Genomic DNA, 25,506 nt, shown 5'->3' on the forward strand with positions numbered 1-25,506 from the left:
ATACATACCCTTTTCTGCCTGGTTAATTTACATTCATCCTAATTCAGAATTCAGCCTGGAGACACCACCTTGTCCACAAGCTTGCCCTGCAGAAAGAGCAGTGAGGGAGGTGAACATAGATTGGTGAGCACACCATGCCAACAGAGCAGGGAGACAGCGCACATGGCTACGCGTGGCTGGTGGCCACTCTATCTGTTAGCACAGAACCGACCATTTCATTCGTGTCAGAAAGTTCCACGGGAATATAAATTGGTGCAGCCACTATGAAAACAGTATGGAGGTTCCCCAAAAAGCTAAAAATAGAGTTGCCATCTGAGCCTGTTATCCCACTTCTGGGCATATATCTGGAGAAAACTATAGTTTGAAAAGATACATGCACCCTATGTTTGTTCTGACACTATTTACAATAGCCAAGACATGGAAGCAACCTAAGTGTCCATCAACAGATGAATGGGTAACGAAGATGTGGAATATTAGCCATAAAAAAGAATGAAATACTGCCATTTGCAGCAACATGGATGGACCTTGAGGTTGTCATACTAAGTGAAGTAAGTCAGAGAAAGACAAAAACCATATGATATCACTTCCATGTGGAATCTGAAATATGATACAAATGAACTTATTTACAAAACAGAAACAGACTCGCAGACATAGAGAACAGACTTGTGGTTGCCAAGGGGGAGGGGGGTGGGGGAGGGATGGATTAGTAGTTTGGGATTAGCAGATGCGAACTACTACGTATAGAACGTATAAACAACAGAGTCTTACTGTATAGCACAGAGAACTATATTCAATATCCTGTGATAAACCATCACGGAAAAGAATATGAAAAAGAATGGATACACATATGTACCTGAATCACTTTGCTCTACAGCAGAAATTAACACAACATTGTAAATCAACTATACTTCAATAAAATAAATTAATAAAAAAAGAAAGTTCTACCAGACAGCACTGCTCCAGATCCTGCAGAGACTCGTAGAGAGTCAGAGCAGAGGAAACAGTGTTCACCCAAACGCGATACTTTCTTAGAACAATCACTCTGCTTTTCTCCCAAGAACTCAAACGGCACTAAGCCAGTTGTCTTCATTTTATTGAATAAAGGCGTTCCCATCTCTGCTGAAAAGCTTCTCAATTGCTGATTTTGCATCATCAAAACGCTGACTTGATAATCAAAGAGAAATCACCCCCTGGCCATCCCGTTCTGTCCCCCACAGAGCACTAACCATCCTTAGACATAAAGTGATACGTTTATACCCAGAGGATTAATCACACGTGATTTCTCCTATATCTCAAATTATGTCAAATCTGACTCATTTCATTTAGAGAAAATCACTCTTTGCTGCAAAGCCCTTGAGAACAATGCTGCTGGTTTTGAGAGATGCGGGTAAGGCCCCATCCGGGTACCAGAGAAGCGCCCCCAGCAGATGAAGCGGTTGGACTGCCTGCTGGCGGCTGACACACGTCACACCCTAAAGCTTCGAGACCCCCGGTGGGTCGCTGGCGTCGGTCTCCAGCCACTCAATGAGGATCTGATTCAACTCTGTGGGCCTGGAACGGGAACAGAAGGCAATTCGCATCTGTCTGGACGCACTCCCTCACTCAGGCGAAGGCAGAGGTGGTAAAGCAAGCGGCTTATTGGAGGCGAACAGGGAGCCCTGACGCCCCCCACCCAGGGACCGCCATCTCCTTACTTCTCCATCTGTGTCCAGTGTCCACAGTCCTTAATGTGACCCCTTTTCAGGTGGGGGATCTGGAAGAAAACCCCACCCGGAAAAGTAAATGGCAGAAGGCAAGTTCTCTGCTCCCGGTGGGCCGCCCCCCTGAAAACCCCACGTGATTTAGAAAGGGAATGACCACTGATCAAGCTCCTACTATGTGCTAGGTGCTCCACATGCACTGCCTTATTTATCTTTTTATTATATACATTTATTTATTTTAGGCTGCATTGGGTCTTCGTTGCTGTGTGCGGGCTTTCTCTAGTTGTGGCGAGCAGGGACTACTCTTCGTTGCGGTGCGCGGGCTTCTCATTGTGGTGGCTTCTCTTGTTGCGGAGCATGGGCTCTAGGCACGTGGGCTTCAGTCGTTCTGGCACGCGGGCTCTAGAGCGCAGGCTCAGTAGTTGTGGCGCACAGGCTTAGTTGCTCTGCAGCATGTGGAGTCTTCCTGGACCAGGGCTCGAACCCATGTCCCCTGCATTGGCAGGTGGATTCTTAACCACTGAGCCACCAGGGAAGCCCTGCCTTATTTATCTTTGACCATGATCCTCTGGGTAATATGAAGGCTCAGAGAGGTTAGGTAACTGGCCCAAGGCCACACAGAGAGTGGCTGAGCTAAGATTCAAATTCAGGCTGACCCATACTCATCACAACAGACTGTCTCCCTCCAGAACCATTAGGACTTGGCCCGTTCACTGCCTGGAAAATGCCGGGTCGAGCTTGGCTCTTGCCCTGTAGCCGTGATTGCGTCCCCTTCCCATGTCGCCTCCCTCCTCCCTGGTGGTCTGCACGCAGGGCTGTTCAGTCTCCCTTTTGGCGCCTGAATCCCCAAAGTGGGTCACAGCCCTCCCTGGACTGGCTCCACCACCCACAAAGGGCGTCCTTGGCAACATGCCTTGAATCACGCTCTCTCCACCGCACTGGATGATGCTAACAAAGACACTGCCAAGTGCAGGCGAACGCTCTCAGCATCCAGCCAGGATACACGAGCAGTCACGGGGACCCCCACCTGCAGGTCTCCCAATCCCTACCAAGCTCCACGCTTTCAGCAGTGTGTGCTTCCAAAACACAGGCTTGATACCCATCTCTCCACTTCAACGGTCCCATCACCCATAGGTCCACACAGCTCAGCCTGGCCCAGTGGGCTCAGGATAACATCCCAGCCGCACCCTCTGACCTCTCTCATCCATCCTCACCTCTCAACACCCTGTCTCCTCTCCCGTTCTCTCTCTGCCGGGCGAGGCTTAGGAGTTCCTCAAGGCCAGAGGCAGTGGTCAGCACCTCTGTGAAGCCCTCGCTCCCAGCTGGGCCCTTGTCCACACAAGCCTCCTGCATATGGGGTACACTGCTGGACATGACCTCCTGTGGGGTGGGGTCTGCACCTCATTCATCTTTACCGCCCTGGTATCTAGCACTGTCCCAACTCATCTAGGTGCACAGGAAAAGCCCATGAAATGAAAGAATGAGTGAGTGATGAGAGATTGCATCAGTGAAGGGGAAAGGAAGCAGCAGTCTTTTTTTGTTTTCTTTTGGCCACACCGCGTGGCATGTGGGATCTTAGTTCCCTGAAGTGTGGAGTCTTAACCACTGGACTACCAGGGAAGTCCAGGAAGGAGCAGTCTTTTTTTTTTCTTTTTTTTGCGATACGCAGACGTCTCACTGCTGTGGCCTCTCTCGTTGCGGAGCACAGGCTCTGGACGTTCAGGCTCAGCGGCCATGGCTCACGGGCCCAGCCGCTCCGCGGCATGTGGGATCTTCCCGGACCGGGGCACGAACCCACGTCCCCTGCATCGGCAGGCAGACTCTCAACCACTGCGCCACCAGAGAAGCCCCCGAGGAGCAGTCTTAATCGCTGCTCCCAAAAGGCGACAGTGATGCTGCTGAGGAAGCCCTCATCAAGCGAGCAGTTCCCCCGAACATCCCACTCTTCATCCTCTGGGATGCCTGCGCCCTCCTCCAAGAAGCCCCGATGGCCCCGAGCAGGACCATTGCCTTACCCAGTCCTCCATATGCTTGGACATCTCAGGAACGAGCACGAAGTCCTTCTCCGCGGTGACCATCAGGGCCGGCACCAGGATCTGGGGAGGGATAACGGGAAGGAGAAGCAGCCTCCACGCTCAGGCCCTCCCTCACCCGGGCGACGAGATGTTATTTTCACACCGCGGGGCCTCCTCCACTATTAACTCCCCCACAGAAGACCCCTCAGCACCACTTTGGTCTGCCTTTGTTTCCGCCACGTGCTTTGCGTGAAGGAGGCACCAGTATTACTAAAGATCTGAAAGGATGGTGTACGAGATTAGAAAATGTGTATCTTGCTCTCTGCCCCTGGTTCCCGGCATAGAGCCCCTGAAACCCTTGTAAATTCCTAAGTGATGAGAGCACTTCTGTTCCAATGAGGTGACTCTGGCTGGGCTCCTGGGTGGGGGCTGGTCACCAGGAAGACAAAGCCATGATTAGACACTTGGGATTTTCAGCTCCCTCCTTCTCCCCCATGTCTGGAAGGCAAAAGGGATGAAATGGAGTTAATAATTGATCGCATCTACGTGAGGAAGTCTCCATAAACATCCACATAATCCCAGTAGCAAGGAGTTCGGAGAGCTTCTAGGTTGGTGAAATCCACACCAAAAGGATAACACACCTCAGCTCCACAAGGTCAGAGGCTCCTGGGCTTGGGACCCTCCCAGACCTCACCCTGTGGATTCCTTCGTCTGGCGGTTCATCTGTGTCCTTTATCAAATCCTTTAATAAACTAGTAAACGTTAAGTGAGTGTTTCCCAGAGTTCTGTGAGCCACTCTAGAAAATTAATAGACCCAAGGAGGAGGTCCTGGGAGCCTCCAATTTATAGCCAATCAGTTGGAAGCACAGGTAACAACCTGGACTTGGGGCTGGCGTCTGAAGTGGGGAGCAGTCTTGTGGGACTGAGCCCTTATCCTGTGGGCTCTGACGCCGTCTCCAGGTAGATGGTGCCAGAGCTGAGTTAAATTGCAGGCCACCCAGCTGGTGTTGCAGAGAACTGCTTGGTGGTGTGTGGAAAAACCTCCACACATTTGGTGATAAGAAGTGTCAGAAAGAAAGCGATTTGTGTGAAAGTAAAGGAGACACACAGGAGGAAAAAAAATGGGTTTTTCTCTTACGGATGGATTCAGCCACGTATTGACCACACAGGTTGTGTGTGTGTGTGTGTGTGTGTGTGTGTGTGTGTGTGTGTATAAGTAAGAACACACGTGTGGTCCACTCTGTGTGGCTGATATTCCTGACACCAAACAGATGGCACTGGGAAGGAGGAAAGATGCCCTTAGATGGACATCAATATTCCTTTTCTATGAATTGAACGGACGCTTCACCAGGGCAGCCAGAGTGTGACTCGGCCAGCCACGCTGGGGCCAGTGTGACATTACAGGCAGCAAAGGGACTTCACTTTTTGTCTACTGATGCATGGGGCACCCAAGGTCGAGAGAACCTCCTTTTACTCTGTGTTCTCAAGCTACCATGACAATTTCCAAATGGCGTTCACTGTCCCTGGGTAAGGAATGCGCACCGTTTTTTACCTACAACACAGAACTGTGCGCTTCTCACTGCGCCCCGTTCACCAAGGGGTGAAGACCCAGTGGTGGTTTTGTGGCTGAAATGAATCCTGAGGCTGCTGTGGGGGTGGGATGGACACTCTAGAATGTTCCCGGTGAAAACGTAAAGCGGTGGCAGAGGCAATGGGAGGAGGTGGGAGAGGAGGAAGATCTGGAAGGAAACTGCAGAAGAGGGGGTCCCCAAACCTACTGCCATCGGGGTTCACCTCCCCGAAGACCTCATCCTCGTCCCTCATGCTTTGAGAGAGTCTCTGCCAGTCAAACTGCAGTTTTGTCATTTTTGTCCATCACAGATTAGAGTGATGATAGGCTAAAGAGCATTAATTAAACCACTACTACGTACTAGGCACTGTCCTAACTCAGCATTTGATGTGCGTCAACCCACTTTATCCTTACACAGCTCCTGCCTGAGGTAGGCACCATTCTTGTCACTTCCATATTAGCGGCCACGGAGAACAGAGTGGTTAAGTGCCTTGCCCAAGGTCACACAGGGCACAGGTCCCACATCCCAGGCCGACTCTCTGCCCAGCCTGCTCTGAACCACTGTTTTTATGCTCTACTGCCTCAAGACCTAACCCTGTGAGGTCAGGACCTCGCCTGTGTCATCTGCACCATTCCTGGCATATAGAGGGCCGTTCATTTTTGACTGAACCAAGAAGATGGCCAGGGCTACCGAGTGAGCTGAGGAATGTGAAAATGCAATTTCCCTTAGGTTTTTAATGTTCTGAATGTAAACCAGGGACCCCATGACTCCCTTTGCAGACCCAGGGGTTGGAAACCTGTCTTCTGCTTGACAAACAAGGAAACTGAGGCTCGGACTGACTCGGTCGAGGTGCAGGAGCCAGAGGTTACAGCCCCGTCTCTCTGACGGCACGTAACGTTCCTCTGTGAGCCAGGAGCTTCATCCTTGTTACCTCTGGGAGTTAACTGGACCACCTGCGCCCTGAGCCAGGGCACCGCCGGGAGACCTAGGTGGTCCAGACCGCTGCTGCAGTCACCTGGCAGACCCCTGTCCCCACCGTCTCCCCACCCTCTGCCGTTCCAGGAGAAGCAGCAGCAAAAGAGGTCCTAAGAGGAAACCCTGCAGTGCAGGCACCTCCAAAAGCAGCCGGCCGGTCTGTCCACCCCTGGCGCTGACCCAGCGGCCTATCCGTTGGGTCCATGGATGCCCGAAGGGTGACTCGTTGGGGAGGAGAACAGCGCTGAACTCACCTTCCTTCCCAAGCCTTTGCGGCCCCACTGCCAGTTCCTTTCCATGTTTCGGTACCAGTTTAGAGGCCCCCTGGGAGGGGCGGACGAAGGAATAAAAAGAGGAAAGCTTTTAGTAGATGCTTGTGCTACAGACCCCACCACAGCAACCCACTCAGCATAGAGCCAGTCTTCCCAGGAAGAGCAAAGGCTCTTGCAGGGCGAAGAGAACAGATCCCAGGATTCACACCCCGGTGCCCTGCGCGCCTGCCGGGCTTTATCGAGCACGGCCTGGTGCAGGCACAGCGCTGGGCTGAGGGCTGATGTTCTCTGAAGTGGGCATCCGGGGACACACAGAAATCAGCCCTACAGGACTCTCCATTTTTCTCCCGGGACTGTCTCGGAAGACGGGGGTGGGGGAGCTTGGTTTAGTGCCCTCACCAACCAGGGCCACTCCCCTGTCCCAGGGAGCCCACAGAAAAGGGCCACCGGGAGGTGCTTCCTCCTAGTGTGACATCGGGAAGTGATGCCGAGGTGTCTCCTCCGGACAGGTAGGGTGGCTCCAGGGCTGTACCTGGAGCACTGTCCCAATCCTCAAGTGTGGAATGGGTTGGTGCTGTCCGGCCCTTGAGGCTTCTGGTGAAAGGGAGGGCCCGGAAAGGCCTTGGACAAGTCACGTGCCCTTTGGGGACTTCTAATTTTCCCTCCTGTGCAAGGAGGGGTCAGATCAGATTGCCTATACGTTCCCTTCCAGAGAACCTCTGTCCCCCAGTCTGAGACTCTTAAATTGTCCCCCACTTCGGGTGGGGAGGGGGGAAGAAAGGAGATGCTTAGGGAAAGGTTGAAATTGTGATACTGGAAACACTGGGGTCTAAAGGCCACCACGGGTGTTCACCGCCAAGGTCGCCACACTGTGAACTTGTGGGCTGGGCTGACGAAGGCGGTCCTGCTGTTGGGCTCCTTCTGCGCCCCTGGGTCTGAGTGAGGGATGGGGGCGTGAGGAGAGAGGAGGAAGATGGAAACGTGGTGACCTGCAGCGCCCCTAAAGGACTCACGAGCTTCGAAGACTTGCAATACCCAAATACGTGAAGGGACACGCAGAAAAGGGGCTGTGAAGAGGGATTCTCAGTGATTTCAGGGCAGGGCCCTGAACCGCAGCATAGAAACAGACCTGAGAAAAAGGAACGAAGTCTGGCAGAGACTACAACACGGGCGGACCAGAGTGAAAGGAGCCACACACGAAGGACCACACAGCGTACGACTCCGTTTGCATGAAACATCTGGAATAGGCAGCTCCAGGGGGACGGAGAGCAGATGGGTGAGTGATCAGACCTGGGGGCCCAGGGGAAGTGGGGGTGACCGCGAAAGGGAACAGAGCTGCTTTCTGGGAGATGAAAACACTTTAAAATGGATCGTGGCGATCCATAAAATGTGTCGTGACGGCACAGCTCCATGAAATGACTAAAAACCATTGAACTGTACACTCTCAGAGGGTGAATTCTATGGTATGTGAGTTAGAGCTCAGTAAAGCTGAGCCTATAACCACCGCCCCCCACCGAATATGTATGCAGTTTTTGAGGTTACGTGGGGTTTTGTGTTTTTCTGAAGTAAGAACTCAGAGCTGTCATCTGATCCTCACAGAGGTCACCACTGAAAAAAAGTTAAAAACATCTGCTCTGAAGGGGCCCCTAAGCATAAGGGAGAACAAGCTGAACTCTCCAAACTAGAGCAGGCTGAGCATCGTCAGATAGTGAGCCTCCCGGCACTGGAGGCATTCAAGCAGAGGCTGGCCAGGCTTTCACTGGGACTGAGCTGGCACTGGGCCTCACCCTGCACTGCGAGAGCAGAAGAGCCCCTGTCTGCCCACCTTCTCTCTCCTGTGTTCTCCTGGGGTGCTGTTCTCTTTACCTGAAACCAGACTTCTTGAACTGCTGAACGTAGAACTGGATGTCCTCCTCGGTGACCATCTTGCTGAGGCTGGGCTCCCCTGGCGTACTCACAAAGAGTCCTCCTACAAAAAGCCACTTGTTTCCTCTCCCACCCTCTGGGTCAGGTGTCCAAGTTCCAACACCTGAGACCCTTCACCACCTCTGCTTCTTTTATTACTGCTCTCTGTCTCCCCAAGAGACTTGGGCTCCCGGAGGGCAATGACTCTGACTCGTGCTTGTGGATACCTGCCCCTGCCTCACACCAACTGTGTGCTCAAAACTTTTGAGGAATGAAGGACTGAACGATTGACTACGTGAATAAGTAAAGAGGTGGAAGGAGGGAAGGGAGAGGTGTTCCTGACCAGTGAGAAGAGTGTGGTCTTTAGGCTTGGAGGAGTTTAACCCCAGCCTGGCCACTCTGGACAAATTCTGAGACCCATTTTCCTCATCTGTAGAATAGAGATAATAGTGAGAGTTCTTACGGATGTCACGAGAAATATAAACGATATTACTAAAGGGGGCTAACCCAGTGTATGATGCACACATAGGTGCTCCAACAAGTGACAGCGATCATCAGTATTAATAAAAACACAAGGGAATGATGGCAAAGTCACAGGCTTGGGGTCAAGCAAGGTTCCGTGGGAACAGTGCCGGATCCAGGAGTCAAGGGGATGAGCGCCAGTCTGCTCCTGGCTCTGGCTCCTCACTTATATCCAAACTGGGAGGGAGAACAGGGGCTGTCTTCATGGGATGGAACTGAGCCTGATGGAGGGGAGGCCAGGGCACTAAGACAGAGGAGACCTGGCTGGGGGTCTGGCCTGATTTCCACTCTGCCTGCACCAGGTGACCCTGCAGAGGTCAGTTCCTCTCCTGGGTCTCTGTCCCAATCAGTAGAGGGTGGATCTGCCCTGAAGAGCTCTGAGAGTCCTCCAGGCTCTGACTGTTTAAGATCTTGAATCCAAAACTTCATGGGGGAGAGGAAGCCAAGGCTGTGTGGTCAGCCCAGGGTTAGGGTGAGTGCGATTCCCCGGCGGGGATCTACGTTAAGCAAGTCAGGGCTTAACTAGTTCAGGGCTGGCAGGTGGCTGCTTCTGCCCACAGCTGGCAGATGGAGAAACACTCATTTAACGTTCGGCTGGTTCCCGTCATGGCCCTCCTGTCTCCATTCCCTCCTGAGAATGTCTCTTACCCATTTCACAGACTCTGTTCGTGGTGAGAAAAGTCTGGAGGGAGAAAAGTTAGAAGGGATGTCATGGGTCAAGCAAAGGAAACATGTAGGAACGGGGCATCTAAAAACCCTACAAGTGCCAGCAGCCTATACACACATGCTAAATGCCCAAGAGAGCTAGGCGGGTCCTGAGTGGTCAGAGCAGAGGCAGCTCACAACCAAGCTCCAAGGCCAGGACTGCTCCTGGGTGCTGGCGGGTCTTGGGAATGTAAGGACTTGGGTGTATCAACCAGTGGGAACAGGTGATGAGACCTCAGGTCAGATGCGAAGGTAAAAGTGAGATCCTCCCCACCCCTCCACGGTGAATCCACTCAATCTGGGGTCCTCAGTTAAAGGGTGGACTAGAAAGAACCCACCCACCATGACAGAGGGATGTCAAAGGAGTTGGTCCATTCAGTTTGGTACTAAGAGGAAACCAAAAAAAAGCTCCCCTAGGGATTCATGGCCACAAGCCTGCCTTCACACGTGTTTCTGTTTGAATCCACACTACGAGATCTGGAAACCCCCCCTAAGTGAAGTAAACAACAACAGCAAAAGTGAGCTTGGGCTGGTAATGCCACCAGAAGGCCTGGCAGGAGAAGCAAAAGCTAAACCACCCAGGAGGGCCATTTCCTCCATCTCAGCTGGAGCAGGCTGGAGCAGAGTAAGCTCTGTTAAAGATGAGCTCACAAACCCAAATTACAGAGCTCTCTCCCTACCCTGCCCCACCCCCTGCACATATACACTAAAGCCCCATTGCAGGAGACAGCAAACACAGCAAACAGTAAAACAAGACTCTCCAGGAAGACCAAATAATAGAACTTGCACAGAGAGAGAATGAAAAATGAGTATGCTTCAAATGATTAAAGACCAAAGAAGGAACTGAACAACAAGAATAGAACAAGACTCTATTGAAAGAGATCAGAAGGCTTTGAAAAAGAACCAAATGCAACTTTCAAAATTAAAGATGGGCTGAACTCCAGATGAGACATGACTAAAAGACAAATAATACACCAGAAGGTAGACCTGAGACCAATTTCTTACAAGCAATGACAGAAGCTTCTAGAAGAAAATAATTGTCAACCTAGAATGCTATACTCAGATAAACTGTTCTTTGGGATTGAAAGCAAAATAAAGATATTTTCAGGCCAAAAAATTATGAGTTTACTGCTAACAGACTCTTACTGAGAAAACTGCAAAAGAAGGTACTTCAGTAAGAAAGAAATTTGCACTTAGTATAAAAGAGTGAGGTGCCAGAAGTGGTCAGCAAAGAAACTGGCAAAAATCAGGCCAGCTAAGTAGGCACTGACCAGATACAGCAACAGCAACAGTGACTCCTAACACGTAAGACAGGAGGGTGGGGTTACCATGTTAAAGCATTCTAGGCTCCTGTGGTTGTTCAAGAAAAGGGTTAGAAGCATCAATTAATTCTGCACTTTGATAAGCAATTATCCGTATGAAAATGGTAATAACAGCAGAATTTCTAAACTGTCACCATTATAATCCTTCTTTGATCTGGGTTTCGTAGCCCTACTGGTGTGTGACAGAGAGGACAGGACCTTTCCTCATTAATGAAGGGACCAGTGGAGTGAGGACCCTAACTGCCCTAACTACAGAAGTCAAAGAAAAGAAGGCAAGTTGCTTATTCCCACACCCTGACATCCCCTATCCCCCCATCCTCCCAGGGAAGCCATCTGGGGATCTGCACCCCTGCAGCTCCCCCTTCCTGCTTACCCCCGACCCTGCCTCCCACACCCCTCACCTCATCACTTGCTCTGAAGAAGCTTCTGAAAGTCCGATTCAGGTTCTGCTCCAGTTCAACCTCCGCCACTCCCTAGAACAACCAAGAAAGCAAAATGAAGGACTCAGCAGAGACCTTGGAAACTGATCTGACCCAAAGCCAGAAGCTCCCAACCTCTGTCCCATCCAGCCCAAGTTTCATTAGAAGTGCATGAATTTGAATTTTCATATTGAAACATGTTTTGTTTTTTTTAAAAGGTTTGAATAAAATATGAGATGCTCACAGTGGTCCCGTCCACCCCGCCCCACACCGGGGAGGTGGGTTTATGGCTGCTGCTTTCTTTTCTGTTTATCTAAATCCCTACAGTGGGAATGTATTACTTATAATAATCACTTTATTATTATAGGCTGGGGAGCCTATAATAATAAGAGTATGGCAGTGTATGGTGGTCCATTCTGGCTGCTATAACACAATACCATAGATCGGGTGGCTTATAAACTCAGACATTTATTTCTCACAGTTCTGTAGGCTGGGCAGTCCAAGATCAAGGCATCAGCAGATTCAGTATCTAGCGACAGTTTGTTTCTTGGTTCATAGATGGTCATCTTCTCACTGTGTCCTCACATGGAGGAAAGCACAAGAGAGCTCTCTGGAGTTTCTTCTAAAGGGCACTAATCCCATTCATGAGGGCTCCACCCTCAAGAACTAATCATCTCCTCGAGGGCCCACCTCCTAATACCATCACATCAGGGTTAGGATTTCAACACACGAATTTGGGGGACTCACAAACACTCAATCTAGAGCACAGTGCTGGCCTACTTTCTTCTCCTCCTTTCCAACTGCTCACCTGAACCAGCTAAACTGAGTTGCAGGATGTTTTCTGAAGGGCGCCCTACTTTCTCAGCTCTGTGGTTTAACGTATTGTAACTTCCACCAAGAGCACCTACTTCCCTCAGCTTGGCCTTCAAGAAGCCTTCAACACCTGTGCCAAACACTGCCTTCTCCATGAAGCCCTACCCTCCCCCATCACAGTAAAACAGCTCAGCTCTTCCTGGATCTCACAGAGCCTTTCATGTCCTCTCCATGGTCCACCCTGAGAGCAGGCAAGCTCCTACTCATCTTCTTCCCCAGGGCATCTGTGACTGGTCCTGGATGGAGCAGAGGCTGAATGTATGTTTGTTCCTTTCCTCCGAGGAATGTTCCCGCAGAGAAGGGTCCTGTAAGCCAGGTCAGCAAAGTGTTCTGGTGGCCAGCGGCCCTCAGACCCTGCACACTTTAAGAGGTCCTGCACTCATTTGTTCTGCATATGGCACGTCATGAGAGCTCTGGATCTACGAGACAGCAGCTCTGCAGGCAAGGAAACATTTATCATCAAGCAGTGCTGGATCTGCAGTTCGAGATTTTCTGAAGAAAACAATGTTGGCATGTTAATTACAATCCCCTCACATGTGTAAGATTCCATTATGACGGAGAATCAATCGTGGCCTTCAGTTACGTGATGAATGTCGAGGCGAGAAATAGCCATGGAAGGCAGTATATTTTACGCGCTCAATAAACGCCCTGCATGTTGCCACGGGTCATCATTCTTATTTATTGAGAGCAGTCCCTAGCTGCTGTTCATGAGCTTGTGATGTGTCTCAGTGTGTGGAGGAATCTCCACGAGTCCAGAGGTCTAGACTGGCTGCAGAGCTCAAATAGTACTTAAAAGAGCAAATGAATGTCAAAAGGGTCAAGAAAAAATCAAAGAGAGCCCAAAGGTAAATAAGTCTCTCTACCCACGTGAAAGCATGTCAGATCAACAGGGATGAAGAGGACAAAGGTGAGGGCCAGAAAGGGGAGAAGATAAGAGCATTTGTACTCTGGTTGTGTGCCCTGCCGATACCATCGGTCGCTCTGTAATTCATAAAAGGTGATACCCTATTTTTAAGTCCCACAGACCAATGACAAGACTCCCACCAGTCCAGCTGGATAGGGCTCCTCCCTTTGTGCTCCTGATCATAGGAATTAAAGGATGAACTTTGGAATCCAACAAACAAGTCTCCAAGCCCCACCACTACTACTTATTAACTACTTATTAACTTATTAACTACTTATTAATTACTACTAATTAACTTATTAACTTAATCTTCCAGAGCCTCAGTTTCCTCATCTATAAAATAGGAGTTTTGTAAGGATGATAGGAGATAATGCCTGTTTCTGACCATGCCTGGTAGATACATAGGAGGGAGGCCAATAAATGGTGATTATTGTTATTATTATTATCTCCATCGTTAAAGTTATCTAGTTGCATGAGAACTGTCTATTTTTGGATCCGGTCCCCTCACAAGCCTGTGAATTTCTTAGGGACACACACTGTATCTTACTCATATTTTTATTCCCACTGTGATAGCACGGTAATAGCAGGTACCCAACACAGCCTAGAAGGTTGGGAAGAAGAGAGGGGAAAAAAGGAAAGAATGTGAGAAAAAGACTTTGGTGGGGGTGACTTCTAAATGATCACGTGGATTGTGGCTTTTATTTTCTTGCCCTCCATTGCAAGCTCACATTCATCAAAGAGGGTGTGAAATAAAATCCATATTTTATGGCAGGACAAGAAAAATTTAAACATAAAAAAAATCTTCTCTGCCCTTTGGCCTCCTGCGCATTGCGTACCTGCATTATGCATCGACCAAACCTCCCCCATCAGTAGAAATACCTGCTCAACCATAAAGAGCAATATTCTCCCACCATCAACAAGACAACTCCTTAAAAGATAACATTCCTTCCTGATGTCGTAAGGGGCCACGATGAGCCATGACCCACTACTTGCTAGATTGTGTAAACTGTCAATAATACATCATTTAATACACAGCCCTCTGTCGCAAAACACGTAACTGCGTTTTGACCTCGAACAGGCAGAACAGCTCTCAGAACCTTCTGAGAGGCTGTCCCCGGGTTATATAGCCCTCAATTCGGCTTGAACAAAATTTTCCATTTCTGTCTTAGATCGATGGATTAAGTTTTTTGTCGCAGGGGTAATTCTCCTCCAGCTTGAGGTGGAGGGGAGCAGTAAGCCTACAGAACTCTGCTCAATGTTATGTGGCAGCCTGGATGGGAGGGGAGTCTGGGGGAGAACAGATACACGTATCTGTATGGCTGAGTCGCTTTGCTGTGCACCTGAAGCTATCACAACATTGTTAATTGGCTATACGCCAATATAAAATAAAAAGTTAAAAAAAAAATGAACGAGTCTGCTCTACTATTACCCCAAAGCTATCACCTGGGCAGGCAGCTCTAGGTTCTAAGGAAAAACTCCTAGAACAAAGCCTTTGGAATTCCATGAATCCTGGAGCTTTGTCTCAGAAGACTCTGGGGCTGTTTAAGGAGAAAGACTTCCTAAGAGTCAACACAGAGCTCATGAAGGATTTGAAATATAAGAAACCAACCTTGGAGCTTCCCTGGTGGTGCAGTGGTTGAGAGTACGCCTGCCGATGCAGGGGACGCGGGTTCGTGCCCCGGTCCGGGAAGATCCCACCTGAGCCATGGCCACTGAGCCTGCGCATCCGGAGCCTGTGCTCCGCAACAGGGGAGGCCACAACAGTGAGAGGCCCGCGAACGGCAAAAAATGGAGCAGGTGGTGCTGAAATTATCCAGCTGATTCTATTTGTCTTTGCTGCCCAGAGCTGCCTCCTCTTCCCTTTCTTACTACACAAATGCAAAGGCCATGATCCCTTCTCTGAGAAGAAAAACACAGCTTTTGATCTGAGTTTCCACCAGACTCGGCAAATTCACAGGACAGGAGAGTAAACGTTGGTCAAGAGTTCAAAGAGCTCAAGGAGCTGGATCTTAACCTGGAGTTTGTCTAAGCCGCACCTTGAGGTGCTCAGCAAACTTGAGCAACAGGTGGAAGGGCTGGGGGCGGGCGTCTGGACCCCTGAGTGTTCCTGGACACGGCCTCCAGGCTGGAGAGCGGTGGGGAAGACGGGGTGGGGTGGGAGGAGGGACGGGAAGGAGGGGCTCCCAGGGCCTACCCCTGATCAAAGAGTTGCTCTATGCTATGATTTATTCCTTGGCTTGAATTCAGCTTACGTTTAAAGCTATCATCCATGTGAAAACCATCCCACTAGACCATCCTTTTTCTGATGAGGAAACTGAGGGCCATAGATAGGAAGGGACTTGGCCAGTCCGTTTCCTCACCAAGAGGGAGCAGACAGGCTGGCGGGACGGCCCCCCCTCCCACCATGGTTTCTCCTTAAGACCCAGCTTGGTGCCCATCCGGACCAGCCCCAGTTGCTGGATTCCCCCAACTGCTTCCTGGGAGCCTTAGTGGCCAGATGACTAATTTGAATATCGAACATTTCCCTGCCAAGAGGCTTTGTTCTAAGAACAAAACCATCCGCCAACAGCTACCACAGACCAATAAAGGTACCGATTTTTCCACAAAGACTGTAACAACCTTTGAAATGAAAATCCTTGCTCTACTAGGGCTGCAATTAAGTAAGCGTCTTTCCCCTGAGGTCCCTCCTTCCATCAAGACCTTGAGCTTATCCTGGTTTGCTCCTCCCCTCTCTGCTTCGATGCACAGAGCACACAAAGAAAGTCCAAACTCCCTCCAAAGTGTGGCTTAAGAGGAGGTGTGTGGGCTTTGAAGTCAAACAAGGCGAGGTCAACATCCCGACCCAGTCACGTACCTGATCTCAGGCGAGTGAGTGAGGCTCCCAGAGCCTCGGCTCGCTCAGCTGAAAAGATGGGAAAGAGCGCCACATACTGTTGCAAACAGAACCACCTGGCCCAACAGGCACTCAAAAAGCAGTAGTTGCAACCCAAGTGTCCATCAAGGGGAGAATGGATGAACTAAAAACTCACACAATGGGATATTATTCAGCCTTAAAAAAAAAAAAAAAAAGGAAATTGATACAGGCTCCAACATGGATGAATCTGAGGACGTCCTGCTGACTGAAATAAGCTAGACACAAAAGAAAAAAATACTATATGATTCCACTTATATGAGGTACCTGCAGTAGTCAGATTCATAGAGACAGAAAGTAGGTGGGTGGGTGCCAGGGGCTGAGGGAGGGGAGGATGGGGCGTTAGTGTTTAATGAATAGAGTTTCAGCTCTGCAGGATGAAAAGAGTTCTAGAGATGGATGGGGTGATGGCTGTACAGCAATGTGAATGTACTTAATGCCACTGAACTGTACACTTAAAAATGGTTAAGATGGTATGTTTTGTGTTATGTGTATTTTACCGTAACTTAAAAAATAATAAAGAAAAATAATTTTTAATGAGCTGAATTCTGTTGATACATACCCTAAATGTAGTTTGATCAAAGGTAATACATAGTGAAACCACTACTTCCCTTTTTCTATCTCCTATAACTAATACAGCCTAAAAGAAATAAAAAGCAGTAATTCTCAAAGTACATAGTCTGGAGACCTTTGGGCGGCCCTGAGGCCCTTTCAGGGAATCCATGACAGAAAACTTTTGTAACAACACTAACATGTTATATATCCTCTTTATTCTCATAAGCGTACGGTGGAGTTTTCCAGAGGCTCCAGTAACATGTGACATCCCAACAGACTGAACGCAGAAGCAGGTAGGAGAATCCATCTGTCTCTATTAAGCCAGACATAAAAGAGGTTCGAAAAATATAAAACAATGCTATACTTCTCACTAAATTTTTAAGGAAAATAAAGATTAAAAAAAAAATAAAAGATGTTATTTTTATCAACATGGGCACATTATCCTTTTTTAACGAATCGATAGTTTTAAATTTCAATATCTCGTATGGTAAATACCAGTAGATATAACCCACGTGAACTAAAGCTCTTTGAGGTCCCTAGTAATTTGTAAGAGTGCAGAGGGGGCCTGGGATCAGAAAATCGGAGAATCACTGTTAAAAGGGAACCTTAGCCAGATAGTCAATGCCCTGCGCGATCCCCTCCAGCCACTCTTGAGTGGAGCCAGCTGCCCAGAGGTCTCTAATTCACTGAGAAGGACGGCTGCTCGCCCATCACTACCTGGGAAGTGGCTGGATTACCCCCCTCCTCGGGGCTATGGTCGTTGTTCTCAAGGTGTGGCTCCAGGACCTCACCAAAGAAATGTGAATCCTTTGGCCCCATCAAAAACCTACTGAATCTGAACTCTGGAGGGGGTGTCCAGGGATCTATGTCATAATTAGCCTTCCAGGTGATTCTGAAGCACACTGACATTTGAGGTTCATCGGACTAGACGGTCACAGAAATTGACTGAGAATCACAGAAGACAGCTGTCAGAGCTGGGAGGTTATGCGCACGGGGGTCACCTGGGGGACCTGGTTAAAAACGCATATTCTCATTGGGCAGATCACAAAGGGGGCTGGTGAGTTTGCATTTCTAGCAGACTCCCAGGTGACACTGATGCTGTTGCCCGCCCCCTCCCCGACTCTGCACCTCACCTGAAAGCCCAGGGCCATCCAGTTCAGCACCTCTTAGCCTTCATCGAACTGCTAAGGTTCTGATGAAAGTTAGGGACTCTTCCTGGAAAAATGCGTGCGCCTATTAAACTCCAGGGGCAGTTTCCAGATGTTCCAGACCTTCTGAAGTTCACCTAAAGGACCACTGACTCTTTTGTTACCCTCTCTTTCTCATCTCGTGACATTTATCCCTGAGTTAAGGGGTTTCATAAGCATCTTCAATCACTCGTCCCCTCAGGCTGGCAGCCCCTTCTCTCTCAGATCCCCCCACCCAAATCCTACTCACCTCCCTGGGTCCAGTTCAAATGCTCCTTCCTTTGCTAAAAGTTAACTGTGTTTTCTTGTGGGCCCCCAGAGTAAGCTGGACCTCCATTACAGTCCTTTCTGCTGCCTTATTCCCTGGGTGTCTGTTACGTGCCTGTCTCCCCAAGAGCTGTTTAAGCCCTCAAAAGTTGTCACTCGTCTCTAGATGTCCCCCGAAACTGACACACAATAGATCGTGCACAGCTACTTGCTGGATGAACCAGTTCTTTACAATTGACACTGCTCAAAACATTTCTGACATTTCAACAGATTTGTCAGGCTCCAGCCCTCCCCCCAATTGCGGGCCACCTCTGTTTTGCAGCAGTTAGGAGTCTTCTTACGAATGTCCAATTCAAAAAGATAAGAAAGAAAATGGAAAAAAGAGGTGGAAGAGAAAGAAACGGGCACACAACCCCACGCCCTCCCTCTCCCTCTGCTGCATGTGTGGCACCACAGCAGTGGGAGCCAGAGTGTCAAGAGCCTGTCATAACCTATCCACAGGGCCTGGGGGCTGGGCCAGGGGAGGAGGCAGACAGGTGAGAGCAACTCTGACGCATGGGGCACTCGAGGTGATGGCACAGCCGGGCGGGGTCGTGTCCTCTGGGCACACAGAGGGCAGTGGGAGGGGGTTGGGTTTTGGGGGCTGGGGACCAAGCAGAGCCAGAGATTGAGAAAGGGTCAGCTAAGAGGTGACAGGGACCCAAACACCTGCTTCACAGTTTTATTTGGGGCTGTTTCCTTCCCAGTCCCTAAAGGCTGAGGCAGCTGCTACTCAAGAACCTAGAACCAGCACTTCATTTCTCTCCCACCACCGGATGCTTCTCACCAGTCTGAGATGCACCCGAGTGATCCAAACACCTGGGAAACGGTGACAGGCAGTGCATCGCACCTTGGTCTGGGATGCTGACTTCTCGTCCAGCCGAAAGAATTAGATGGGGGCCCCGCTACGATAAGCGTTAAACCTACAACAACTCTTTACTAATTCCGACATCGACTACAAACTTGGGGCTGCTTTCCGGGCCTTGCACAAGGACACGTCCTCCTTCCTGTCCCATGAGCCCAGGTCTCATTCCAAATAAGTCAGTTTCTCACAGTCCCCACCCTTCACCCTCATGGTCCCCATCTGTTCCAAGCTGAATTGTGTCTCCCCCAAATTCCTATGAAGTCCTAACTCCTAGTACCTCAGAACGTGACTGTATTTGGAGGTAAGGTCTTTAAAGAGGTAATTAAAGTAAAATGAGGTAATTAGGGTGGGCCTGATCCAATGTGACTGGTGTCCTGATAAGAAGAGGAAATCTGGACAGGGACACACACATACAGAGGAAACGCCATGGTGAAGACACAGCAAGAAGAGGGCCATGTACAAAGCAAGGAGAACCGCTTTAGAAGAAACCAACTGTGTAGACACCTTGATCTCGGATTTCTGGCCCCTAGAACAGTGAGATAATACATTTTGCTGTTTAAGCCCCCCAGGCTGAGCACTTGGTTATGGCAGCCCTAGCTGACTAATGTACCATCTAAATCATCTTTATCTCTCAAAATCAAGGTTACTTCAAACTAATTCAAGACACTGTGATTCAATTCAAGCCAAAGGAAGCTCTTTAGCTGTCCACACTCTGGGCTGTGGCAGTGGGGCTCTGGCCTCAGTGGAGGGTGTGATACCCAAGCATCTTGTCATGACGTTGCCGGAGGCGCCTGGTGTCTTACTGAATGAGTCAGATTACTGCTTGAATCAAGAAGTTCCTCTTCCAAGGCACCATCTTACTAATTAAAATCATTCTTGGAGAAGAGTTACTCGCCAAATCAAAACTGGGATGGCTGTGACCCTCGCTGGCAATGGTACCTCCTATGAGCAGCAGACGGGCTAGGGCTGGATGAGAGATGTGGTGAGATGCTCTCGTGCTCTTTGTCAATTAATTCGATCTATTCTTCTCTCTTTGGAGTGTTAGGAAACATCTTTTATCCTCTTTGGAATTACCCAGACGTAGCTGGGCATCGGGGTCCAGGGCCCACGAACAGAGGAGCAGGTACCCTCCACAGATAAGGGCAGCTATGGGGGGTGCAGCCAGGCCAGATGCTGCTGCTTTCAGTGAATCCAGTGAAAGGTGGCAGCCGCACCCATCACACATCATCCAAACCCCAGTGGGCATCTTTGAAAGGCATCTTGAGCTTGTGGCACATGGGTGACACCTAGAAACCTCGCACACCTCTCAAAGGATACTTGGGGCCTGATGCAGGGCTTTTAGGTTCTGGCACTGTCTGTAATCACAGATGTCACTCCTCAGCAGAGATATCAAATCCCTGGCAGGAGGCCAGGAGCTGTCACCAATAAGAGGTGGGTTTCACCAGCCTCTCAGCCAGAGAATTGAGAAGAAGCGGCTCCAAAACAGAGTTCAGCCCCCATTTCCCAATTTCAGAGAAGCAGGGGAGCCCCATGCGCCATCCCCACCCCGCTGCTCCCCTCATCACCCCAAATACACACACAGAGAAATGCACCGTCAGCCGGGAAGGACCAGCCCCGCTCTGGCGCCAGCTTCACCTGAACCCATCGGTGAACTCACTTCTCATTAAAGCCACAGAAAATTCAAGGGGACAGAGATAAGTCCGATCAACGGGAAGAAGGAACGAGGAAGGCAAAAGAAGAACAAAAACCTTGCTGGGATCATTGCTCACAGGGCCCCAAACTTACTGGTTCCTGGAAGTAGAGCTGGTAATCAAAGGCAGGATTGGCTTTGATTATCTCCATTGGGGACACTTTGGGATTTGCTGGTATGAAGGGAGTATTCAAGCTGGCCACTGCCCTGTGGAAAGAAGAGGTGTCAAGACACAGACCCCATAAGAAGACAGTCTGTAAGGACCAGAAAGGACCTCATGTGTCAAAACCCAAGCTCAGAGTGGGAGAGTGCTACACACAAGATCTCACACCAGCAGTGCAGGGAGAACGGGACCTGAAACCATACTTCTTGACTCTCCAGCCCAGTGTGTGTGTGTGTGTGTGTGTGTGTGTGTGTGTGTGTGTGTGTGTGTGTGTGTTGCCACTAAACTGCAGTATTTCTCACCTACTTGCCTTCGACAAAGATACACGCACGTTACGTGCAGTATATCCACCTTGATTAGAATACGTGAACAGTACAATCTTTCTCTAGTTTGTAAAAACACAGTCATTTCTTCCTTCCTTCACTCACTGTTTCCTCTGTGTTGAGTGTAATTCCACGCCACATACTAGGGGAGAGAAAATATAAAACCAATACTCTGAGAGCTTATTATAGTCTAATAAGGAAGGCTAGTCAAATACACCCATGACTATATTATGAGATAGACTGCAAAATGAGGCATAGGAATTCCTACAAAATACCACAGGAATTCAAGGAGATAAAGGATTTCTAGGTTTGGGCATCATGGAAGACGTTATGGAAGAGATAGCATTTGAACTTGACTTTTACATGTGGGGGAGAGGTAGGGAGGGGAACCAATACCTGCAAGGGAAACATCGTGAGGTCGCCTGAGCCAGTTCTAGAATGAGGCAAAGCTTGGGGTTGAGTTTGATGGAGCAAGGCGTCTACAGGGCCAGAGTCCAATTGGTTAATGGGGCATCTTGGGAAATGAAGCCAGAAAGGCTCATGGGACCCAGAACATCAAGAGCCCTGAGTCTGGACTTGAAGCTGCAGAAAACCAAGAAAGCCATGAGGGCTTCTGGGAAGAGGTGAGAGTGGATGGAAGCTGCAGTCAGGAAGTGATGTATCAAGCAGCGATCCATCACGTGGATGCAGAGAGGGGGAGAAGCCAGCAGACTACTGTATTAGTCATCCTGAGGGGAAGAGGATGGCAGCAAAAGGAATAAAAGAAGGTGAATTTGAGAGACCAGACAAAGGCAGAATTGATAGAAGTTAGCCAGGACTACATTTAGCCTGGCTGGTCGGCAAAGAATTCCGTATCCCACACTTACCCTGTGGAAACTTGTTCCCAGAAAAGAAATAGATATATAAAATAGGAGCAATGGTATAATTAGGGCAAATAAAACAATCAATGGAAGGACTGGTGAGGCTTATCCAGCACCAACCAATAGAAATATAATGCAAAAAAAAAAAAAAAAAAAATATATATATATATATATATAATGCAAGCCATATATATAATTAAAATTTTTCCAGTAGCCAAATTAAAACCAGTAAAAAGGAACATGTGAGATTAATTTTAAATATTATTTAATATTAATTAACTTAATTTTAAATTTAATGTTAACTTAAATGTTAATTTAATATTTAATCCAATATATCTAAAGTATTAATAATTTCAACATGTAATCAATATTAAGAATTATTAATAAGATATTTTACATTCTTTTTTTCATACTAAGTCTTTGGAACCTGGAAGGTATTTTCTACTTATAGCAATCTCAATTCAAACTGGCCACATTTCAAAAGTTCAATAGCCACGATTAGACAGTGCAGGTTAGGGTATAAAATAAGTTATACTGATGCCTGTAAGTTCCTAATGCTACCACAGGGAACCTATTTTAAGCATTACTTAAATCACAAGTCAAGAAATTCTAGCTTTTACTAAATATTCTGAACAGAGTGGGGTTTTCTTTTGAATCGCTTTGACATATCATTTATTCCATACATAAAAAAATCATCACTAAACGAGATGATAATATATAAATGATGCTGCCAACTGCATTAAGATGAAGAAAAAGCTGAACCACAGCCTCCTTCTGGCAGCAGCGTCTCCAGGTGATTGTTAAAGAAAGGATATAAAACAAGTGAATAGACCCTGATTTTAAATAGGTTCCCAAAGCTTATTTCAGTAGAAAGGCGAAACCAAGGATTCAAAGAAATATTCCACATTATATGTGGGCTTTTTTTTTCTTTTCTTTCATTCATTGTCTGGCTAGAAAGGCAGAGATTTGCGCTGTTAGCAATATCCTTAAATAAAACATGCTCCCAGACCCAGAGATGCAGGGTCCCATCCTGGACAGCCCTGCGACAGGGTCTCAGCTCCCTCCCGTCCTCCCAGAAAGGAAGCAACAGGGCTGCTTTGATGAGAGCAGACGTAGAATGAGCAACTACTCCAGAATCAACAGCAGGCAGGGTGGAAACAGCACAGGAGAAGAGGAACGGGAAACCAGAGCGCGCCTGCATCTCCGATCTGATGTTACTCTGCACAAAACCTCACTTGGTTCATGTTAAATCTTTTAAAATTCTCACAGGAGAACTAGATTAAGTTTAATAAAACAACAACAAGGTGGAGACCATATGTTGTTGCTCTATTTCTTTTTGTTCCCTTCAAGGAGCATCTAACACAGCCTGCAGAGTAACCTTTTGGTGAACTTGATTCTTAAGAGCTTTCTTATCTCACTTTTGAATGACAGAGAGGACAGAGAGAGAAGCTAAAGAGATCAAAACAGCGTGCAAAAACTTTAAAAATACTTTAGGAAATGTGTGATTCTTTCTGGTCTTTGAGATCATCCAGCCATTTGAGCTGGGGTTGAGCTGAACAAAGTTTCTCCAGTGTTTCCATTCCTATAAACTCAGCCAAATAAAAAGTAACTGGATTAGTTAGGGAAACACAGATGGCTGCTAAGGATGTTGTTTTAATTGATTTGCTAAGATCCGAGGCTGAAATGGGAGGTCAGACAGACTTTAACTGCAGTTACCAGCTCAGATGGGGTGTGGCCACAAAGACCACCTGACTCTCCAGGTTCAAAACCCATCATCTGAAAGCTCCCACTTGTGCCCTGAAATGTCATTCTGAGAATGATTATGAGTGATGTGATGGCGATCATGACATATCATTCCAACCTGACATCTGTTTTTTTTGCAACTGTATTTTGCAGGTTGAAGAGTCGGGTAGGAGTGACCATTACCACTTTGTGGTTGAAGATACCAGGGCCTAACGGGTGAAGTGATTTGTCACGTAGCCAGTTCAGGGTAAAAGTGAAAGCCACATTTTCTGACTCTGACCAGGGCTAAAGTGTCTCCTGCCACTCAGTTCTATGACTCTGACATCCCCTGCTGCCTCACTTCCTCCCCTCAAAGTCCACCCTCATTTTCCTGCATTCCCACTGGCACTCAGGCCCTGAATTATTCGTTGCGTTACTGGTGATTGGGACAGGCCTTGAGCCCAAGATGTTAGCTCATTAAACCCTCCCTACTTATACACCAATGAGCTGGGGGGCTACGGTGTCACCTTCCCAGATAATAACCTATTATTTTCAAGAAGTTTTATGGAATTCAAGACCTGAGGAAGGAGTCTAGGGAATTCAAGTCCAGTCTGACCCAAATTCTTGATGCCCGAGGCCTAATTACCTCACTCTCTTGGGGTAGAAAAGAGCCATATTCCACACCAGCATGCCACCCCAGTCGTGGCCAATGAACACAGCTTGAGCGATGCCCTAGGAGGACAAAGAAGGGGGCTGAGTGTCAGTAGCTTTCTGGCACAGGAGATGGGATGCTGAGAGCCGGAGGCCTGGGGCTCCCCTTAGGCCTAACCGCAGCAGCTACGCCCAACACCCGCCCTCTTGAAGCCTCTGGTGCCACATACGGGCCCCCGCCGACCCTGCACACAAATGGTTGGCCTCTTAAATCTTCTCAGAAGACTGAGGCCATTCGCCATGAATTCCCTCTACCTTCCCACAAATCAAACTTTGTTCACCTCCTTTCCTCCCTTTTGTCTTCACATTAGAATAACACCGCCCCTCCCCTCCGTGCTCATCTTTCACTGAGTGGTTATTATTCTGTTCCCCATTCTTTCGGATCTTTTCTACAAGCCTCAAAAGCATCCTTTACCTCCCAATTTCTCCCTGCACCTTCCTCTCCTCTGCTGCTGTAACCACGAACGACCACAGCTCCCTTCATGCAGGATCTTCTGTGTCACAGGCCCTTTATCTGGAATCCTCCCAGTAACCTTCGAACTCACATTTTACAAATGAAAAGATGGCTCACAGCGGGCGGGTGACTTGCCCAGGCTGCACGGATGGTAAATGGGGGAACCGCCATTCAGACCCAGGTCTCCTAACCTAAAATCGGGCTCCCTCCTCTATGCCACCCGCTGAGCACTTTAGGGGCTCCAATCCGCCCCGGCCCCACCACCAGCTGGAAAGGTGGTTCCTTGCCTCAGCTCTCTGCCACACTCCGTCTCCTGTGTTCTCCCGCTTTTCACAATGGTTTATATCAGGTGCCTCCCTAACGACCTTCCTAAGTCCCTCCAGTGGCTTCTTCCCTGCTACGCCCAAGTCCACTGAAACTTCTCTCTTTAAGGCTACTAATCACTAATAATTTTGCTCCCCTCTTGGTTCTCATTCTTCCGATCGTTCTGCAGTGTGAGTGAAAAAAATGCTGCCTGGCGTTATCAGTAAACAAAGGATGTTGCAGCCACCAAGCCACTGCAGTCACCCCGCTGGT

General features: G+C 48.6%; 1 protein-coding gene across 16 annotated transcripts in view; it reads right to left on the minus strand.

Moving 5' to 3' along the window:
* Positions 1-795: 795 nt before the first annotated feature.
* The window catches only part of EPHX2 (epoxide hydrolase 2), a 57,164-nt gene continuing 32,453 nt past the window's right edge, over positions 796-25,506 (minus strand). For 3 of the 16 annotated variants that reach the window (XR_003790693.1, XR_003790691.1, XR_003790694.1), the window contains 9 exons: positions 24,412-24,497; positions 20,793-20,904; positions 11,389-11,460; positions 9,609-9,642; positions 8,400-8,502; positions 6,516-7,784; positions 3,716-3,796; positions 1,695-1,753; positions 1,505-1,551 (listed from right to left, as the gene is read on the minus strand). Coding sequence is in view for 4 of the 16 variants with exons in the window: in XM_029201902.1 (XP_029057735.1) it covers positions 1,473-1,551; positions 1,695-1,753; positions 3,716-3,796; positions 6,516-6,585; positions 8,400-8,502; positions 9,609-9,642; positions 11,389-11,460; positions 20,793-20,904; positions 24,412-24,497 (696 nt within the window). In the remaining 12 variants the exon portion in view is untranslated. Of the gene's footprint in view, positions 1,552-1,694; positions 1,754-3,715; positions 4,214-6,515; positions 8,503-9,608; positions 9,643-11,388; positions 11,461-20,792; positions 20,905-24,411; positions 24,498-25,506 lie in introns of those variants that run through there. The other 13 variants (XR_003790698.1, XR_003790695.1, XR_003790692.1 and 10 more) reach the window with 13 other exon arrangements.

Source organism: Monodon monoceros, unplaced genomic scaffold (genome assembly GCF_005190385.1).
Source record: "Monodon monoceros isolate NGI ecotype Baffin Bay Population unplaced genomic scaffold, NGI_Narwhal_1 Super_Scaffold_5, whole genome shotgun sequence".
Lineage (NCBI taxonomy): Eukaryota > Metazoa > Chordata > Mammalia > Artiodactyla > Monodontidae > Monodon > Monodon monoceros.